Raw genomic sequence first — 6,773 nt, 5'->3', positions numbered from 1 at the left:
TAAGCACATAGATGAGTGAAGTTTGGTGTCTATGACTGCTCCCTCTCTTCTTCCTAGCAAACCCATTTCTTCATTGACATTAGGCCCTAATTCTTCAGAATTTCAGCATATACTGAAGAACTCCTGAGACTTCAAACCTCGTGGACTAAGTAAGTACTGGCTTTAGCCTTGTTATATTAGCTGGACCTCAGCCTGTATGTTATTCTTATAGATTCTTTTTCTATTCATAAAGAGAACTCATTCTGTATTTTCTCTACGGGACCCTGACGAATACAGCACACTTAAAATGAGAGTGTATAAAAATCTTCCAAGGTTGTATAGAATAGCCTAAACTAGTTATCATTAACCTAAGATTAAATAAACACAAACACACAGAGACCACACACAAATACAGAGAGAGAGAGAGTGAGAGAGAGAGAGAGAGAGAGAGAGAGAGAGGAGACAGAGAGGAATCAGAACACAGAGAGATAGGGAGAAAGGGTGAATGTTACAGACATAAAATAGAGATAGAGACATATAGAGAGAATGTGAGAGACAGAAAGACAGAGAGGGGCAAAGACAAACGGACAAGGAGACAGAGAGAGACAGAAAGAATATCAGAGAGAGAGAGAAAGAGAGAGAGAGATGGAGAGAGAGATGGAGAGAGAGAGATGGAGAAAGAGAATGAGAATTTAGGACAAATTGAAACTAAAATCTAAAGTGTATCTATAATTGTATCCAAGAGGATGAAGGGTAAATAACATATAGTTCTTTTCAGATCAACTTTAAAACCCAAACTACCTCCAGCAGAAATGTCAAGGGACTTGGAAGACAAGACTTGGGGCTCCACACAGACCAATGTTAAGAAATTCAGTTACAAATGGACCATTAGCAACTTTTCATTTTGCATGGGGGGAATTCAGAGAAACATCAGTAGCCCAGTGTTCTCAGTAGAGGCCAGTGGCAAAGTGGCATTCTGTTTGAGAGTATATCCAAACGGGGTTGATGATGAAAGCAAAGATTACCTGTCAGTTTTCCTGGTGTTGGTCAGCTGTCCAAAGAGACCAGTTTGGGCAAAGTTCAAGTTTTGGATCATAAATTCCCAAGGAAAGAAATATCAATGTATGAAGAGCCCCAAGGTTGTAAGCTGTCTGCAATACCAACACAGAGGATTCAAAAAGTTCATTCTTCGAGATCGGATTCTCTCCAATCTGCATTGGCTTCTCCCTCAAGACCAGCTCACCCTCTGCTGCAAGGTGGACATAGTAGGAGCTTTCTTTAGTATACCAAGACAGAACATGACACTTGCCATCAAGGATTCGAGGAACAGGTTGACAGATGACCTAGGGGAGCTGTGGGAGAAATCTCTCTTCACAGACTGTTGCCTGTTGGTGGCTGGCCATGAATTCGGGGCTCACAAGGCCATCCTAGCAGCTCGATCTCCAGTTTTCAGAGCCATGTTTGAACATGAAATGAAGGAAAGCCTAACGAACCATGTTGAGATCCAAGACCTAGATCCCCAAGTCTTCAGGGAGATGATGCGCTTCATTTACAGTGGGAAGGTGCCACAACTCCACAGCCACTCCATGGCCACTGGTGTGCTGGCAGCTGCTGACAAGTATGGCCTGGAGGGCTTGAAGGTCCTGTGTGAGGATGCCCTCTACAGGAATCTGTCTGTGGAGAATGCTGCAAACACTCTCATGCTGGCTGACCTCCACAGCACAGAGCAACTGAAGGCTCAGGCCCTGGATTTCATTTCATTTCATGCTTCTGAGGTCTCTGAGACCTCAGGGTGGAAGTCAATGGTGGAGTCACATCCCCACTTGGTGGCTGAGGCATTCCACTTTCTGGCTTCTACACAATGTCCTTTCTTGGAGCCTAAAGTCCTCTCAGGAGCTACCCAGCTATGACCTACATCTCTCTTCCAACAGCAACAACCAGTGAGGTTACCATTGACTTCTGGTTAGAGAATGGTATTTCAAGAGCATTTACAGTGAGTCTGGGGAAAGGCAGTATGGTGGCTCGGGATTTGAAACAGCTGTAATATGTTAGACTGGCTGGTGGGAGAAGGGCAGCACTGCTCTCTGGGACATTCTACTGGACATCCACCCTGTTGATGTTCTTGTTTGGTTTTTGTCTGATGTCTTGGAAACTGGGATTTAATTTAGGTGCTGGCCCTAAGCAAATCCCAACTGGGTTTCTCTGGAGAAACATGTCTGCATTGGACTGAGAAGAAGAGATGACTGGGGCCAGAGGAAAGGAGAACTCCAACATGAGTGTTTACTCATCAGAGAAGAAAAAACAATGAAGACTTTCTTTTTAAAGACTCAGTTTGTGGGAACTCAGCTGCAAAACAATTACTGCTCTCTCAAAGAACTCTAACAAGCACACACAGGGGAGTTTTCACCCACCTGTAAGTGGTGATTCAGAGGATCTGAGGCTGTCTTCTGGTCCTTATGGCCACAAACAACTCTGTAGACAAAACCTGATCCTAATAAAATATAATCTAAATAAAACTTTTGAAATCAGTCTGTGCTTTCCAGAGATGTTTATGTTCAGAGTAGTCACGTGTAATCCAATCAGCCAAGCTCAGCTGTGGATGTTTGTGCAGCCCCCTCACTGTCCTTCCAGTATTAGAAATACTTGGGTTTTTTCTATGAATTTAAGGTTGGCAAATGAGAACTCCACCATCATGCTCTTATGACAACTGAGAGGAGTAGGCCAAAGTTGGGGGAGGGGGATCCTACTCCTTCTGGGAGAGAAGTGTTTGTGGGTCAAGGCATGCAAAAATCTTTTATGTGTTTTTATATTAGTAGGTATTGATTCATTATAGATTCATACTTACTAGACCAGTGGTTCTCTAACTTCCTAATGCTGTGCCCCCTTAATACAGTTCTCCATGTTGTGGCCAATGAATCATTAAATTTCTTTGTGGTTACTTCATAACTGTAATGTTGCTACTGTTAGGAATCATGCTGTGAATAGCTTATATTCTTCCCATATCCTGTGGATCCCACAGATCTTTCCCTTCTAACCTCCCTCCCCCCACTCTTTGCTCTATTACAGCCTTCAAGCCAGGACTGCACCTTCCTAACACCTACCACAAGTGCTACTCTTTCTATGGTGTCAGAAGGCTAAAGGCATATCCACACCTCTCTCTTTGCTCCCCCACTTACTATTTCCCCATTCTCATTTCCAGCTCTATAGCAGGAAATCTGCTGTGCTTTTGTTTCCTGTAATGCACCAATGTTAATGGATCACAGACACTTCTCCCCCAACATTCCCTACCCCAACTCAGCCCAATACGCAGCCTCCATCCCCAGCAGCCATTCCTTTCTGCCTGCCTACATCTGCAGTGAGTTCCACACACAATTCATTTTTAAGTTCCCTCCTCCTAACTCCTTGATGAATTTGAGGCCCCAACTCCAGAATGTACCCAGTAATACCTCATGGACAAATCCTGACAGGGGAGAATAGAAGTTGTCTGTATATTGTAATAATTATTTAAAAGGGACCGCTGGAGAAGCCGACTGTCTAGGCTGGGGAGGCTCTGCCTAGCTCAACCACATGGCCAGAGGCCACGTGTGTGCCACAGGTAGAAATAGCCAGCCAGAATCACCAGCCCTGCCTCCCTCAAGATGCCAGCATGGGAGATGGATCTGCCAAACTTCCAGATTGTCTCTACAAGGCTGGGCATTGCCCAGACCTTCCCACCATCCATGCTGGCCCAGTAAGAAGATGAGACTCTAATGCTTAAATTATCCAAAGGCTTTATATCTTTGGTAATGATCAATAACAAGGTGCCCATACAATCAGAGGTGTAACCCAAAACCCAACCTAGGTATACCAACTACCTTTGACTGCTACAGACAAGCAAACATCAGCCTCCATGTCTCCCTCTCTTGTACTCCGTCTCTCCTAGCTCCTCCTCTTCCTTCTCCTCTTTCTCTCCTTCCTCCCCCTTTGCCTCTCTTTACTCCTCCCACCTTAGCTCTTCCTACACCTGTAGATCTTCCCCAATCCTTCAGCTTCTGTAGAACCACAATTATCAGTCTAATCCTCAATTTTATTGCAAACCTTTTGTGTGACCTGCTTTTACTGTCTCCTTGATTTCCAAAATAAGCAGATTCTGGTGCAATCTCCTCCTTCCTGTGAACCCCATCATACTTCTAACCTATCCCCATTTCTGTGTGTCACCTCACTATACTCAGAATCCTTGAACCCCCAGTGGCCAGAACTATTAGATGCAAAGAAAAGTTCCTGCCCGACAGCAGTGATGACTGTTCTCAATTGTCAACTTGACAAAATCTGGAATGAACTACAATCCAAATTTATAAAGCTCTTGTAAAAATGTAAAGAGAGGTTTTGATCCAGTCTTAGTATTACATTCCTTTAACCTCAGCATTCAGGAGAAAGAGGCATTCAGAACTATGATTTCAAGGTCATTTTACAAAACAATTTTAAGCCAGCTAATATAGGCAGTGAAAGATGTAATAGAACCAAGATGTCATGTTCCAGACCCTGCAAGCAGCAGCAGTGGGCAGCTTGGGCATGTTGCTCTAGGTTAGAGTTGCATTTTGTTCAAAATATAGAGCTGTTGGCTCTTCCAGCACCAAGCCTGCCTGCATGATGACATAATTCTTACCATGATGATTATAGACCAAACCTCCCAAATGGCAAGCCAGCTCCAGCTAAATGTTTGTCTGTATAAGAGTTGCTTTGGTCATGATTTTTCTTCACATCCATAAAACTCTGACTAAGACAACATAAAGCAATCACAGTCTTCAGCAATCCAGAGAGGAAATGGAAGACAAGGAACAGAACTGCCACCCAACACAGACTATTGTAGACATTAGGATATAAAGCTTTAGGCACTGCAATACCAGAATCTTAGGTCTAACATGAACAACATAGCCAGGGCATTATGTCTATACTAGAGCCCCGCTATCCTTACACAGCAGTCCCTGAACATTGCAACATGGCTGAAGCACAATGAAAGACCTTAAGTGATGGAGGTCATTAATGAGAGAATGAAGAAATCCTTTAAGCAAATGCATTAACCCACATACAAACAATGTGAGGAAAGAAGGAAATCCCATTAAAGTATCCAGGAAACAAAATAAACAATGAAAGAAAATGAACAAAATTGTTTAAGGCCTGAAAATGGAAATAGAATCTGTAAAGAAAACAAACACTGAAGAATTTCTGGAAGTGAGAAATTTAAAATTTCTATACAAAAAATTAATGAAATAAGAGTTATTTCTGTGAGAAAATCAACAAGGTCAATAAATCGTATTCCAACCAAACAATAGTGCAGAGACAATATACAGATTAATCTAATCAGAAATTAAAGGTGAGATGTAGTAACAGACAGAGAAAATCCAGAGACTGACACAACACACTTTTGAAATGTGCTCTTCACCACATTGGAAAATCTAAAGTTATTTGATAGTTTTCTCAATTGGTATCATGTCTCCTACTCAGGGGGAGATTCCCTGCTGGACCAGAGGCCGACAAGACTAGGCCATGAGAATTGTAGGGAGGCCCCCTTCTCACAGACATATTCCAGTCTCTCAGTGACCCGCCACTTCAGGACTATCCTTAACCCCTCTTTCCCTCCTCTTCACTGTGTCTCAGGTCCCAACATGGACCTAGACCCCCTGGCTGGCTCTCTTTACCTGACCCTGTCCACCCTCACTTTGGAGGTGCAATGCTGCAGTGTCTTAGAAACAATCGGGTACAATCTGGAATTATAAACCAAATAAAACTTTTCCTCCCCAAGTTGGTTTGGATCATTGTGATTTACTCCAGAAATAGCCACTCTAAGTAAGACAAATAGTTACACATCCAAATGGAGGAATGCCTTAATCAAATTTGTAGGAGGCCCCATAGGGCATTATCTGTTGGCAAAGGGTTGTGGTCCCTATTCCTTGTCAACCTTAATTCAGCAGTCCAATGCCAGCATTTGCCAAATCTTCTGCATATTCCAGAAGGCTGAAGATTTTTCTTTGGGTCATTTATTGGAAAACAAAACAAAACAAAACAACAACAACAACAACATTGTTTCTAGAAATGCCTGCTTTACAGTTCATGTCCAAATGACCTTACCACAATTAAAACATCTGCCATTTTGATTTTTCTTAATACATTTAGAAATGATTTCTATCAAATTAGTACCCTAAATATGTGTTTGAACATCAGCTTTATCTCTGATCCATTTGTCTATTGGTGCTGATCTTTCCTTTATAAAGACCTAATACCATGTTTTCATTCTGAATTAACATTTTGCAAAGCTGACACATATTCAGCAGAGGACTGAATGGTATGGCCTCAGTGGGAGAAGAGGTGCCTAACTCTTGAGAGACTTGAGGCCCCAGGGAGTAGGGAGGTCTGGCAGGAGGTGGTAGGGACATCCACCTGGAGACACAAGGAGGAGGAATGGGATGAGGAACTGTATGAGGGCTAACCAGGACTGAGAAAATGACTGAACTGTAAAAAATAAAAGTAACAAAAAAATTGTTAAAAATCAACTTTCTAATAAAAGTATATATTTTAAAGTTAAAAAAAGTTTTCTTATTTCCTATTTTTTAAAGACCATTAGTATTTGGTTTTAATCCTGGTCACTGTGTTGTCTAAGGTTCTTGGTTACCATTTTATTCAGTTTTATTTTGCTGTGAAGAGACACCATGACTACAGCAACTCTTTACATGACAACATTTAATTAGGGATTGCTTACTGATTCAGAGTTTTAGTCTTTTTATCATGACAGGAAGCAGGGTGGCATGCAAGCAGAT

General features: G+C 42.2%; 1 protein-coding gene across 1 annotated transcript; it reads left to right on the top strand.

Annotated features, from left to right (window-relative positions):
- The first annotated feature begins 791 nt into the window (after positions 1 to 791).
- LOC117707554 (TD and POZ domain-containing protein 1-like) lies at positions 792 to 1,889 on the top strand. The gene has a single exon (XM_034500955.1). It carries the CDS (start codon positions 792 to 794, stop codon positions 1,887 to 1,889), a length of 1,098 nt encoding a protein of 365 aa, XP_034356846.1.
- Positions 1,890 to 6,773: the final 4,884 nt, after the last annotated feature.

This window comes from Arvicanthis niloticus, chromosome 4 (genome assembly GCF_011762505.2).
Source record: "Arvicanthis niloticus isolate mArvNil1 chromosome 4, mArvNil1.pat.X, whole genome shotgun sequence".
Lineage (NCBI taxonomy): Eukaryota > Metazoa > Chordata > Mammalia > Rodentia > Muridae > Arvicanthis > Arvicanthis niloticus.
This window is presented reverse-complemented; position numbering and strand designations above follow the sequence as displayed.

What these genes read in the sequence shown, in the direction of transcription:
- LOC117707554 (XM_034500955.1), top strand. Translation starts at nt 792, where the DNA reads ATGTCAAGGGACTTGGAAGACAAGACTTGGGGCTCCACACAGACCAAT.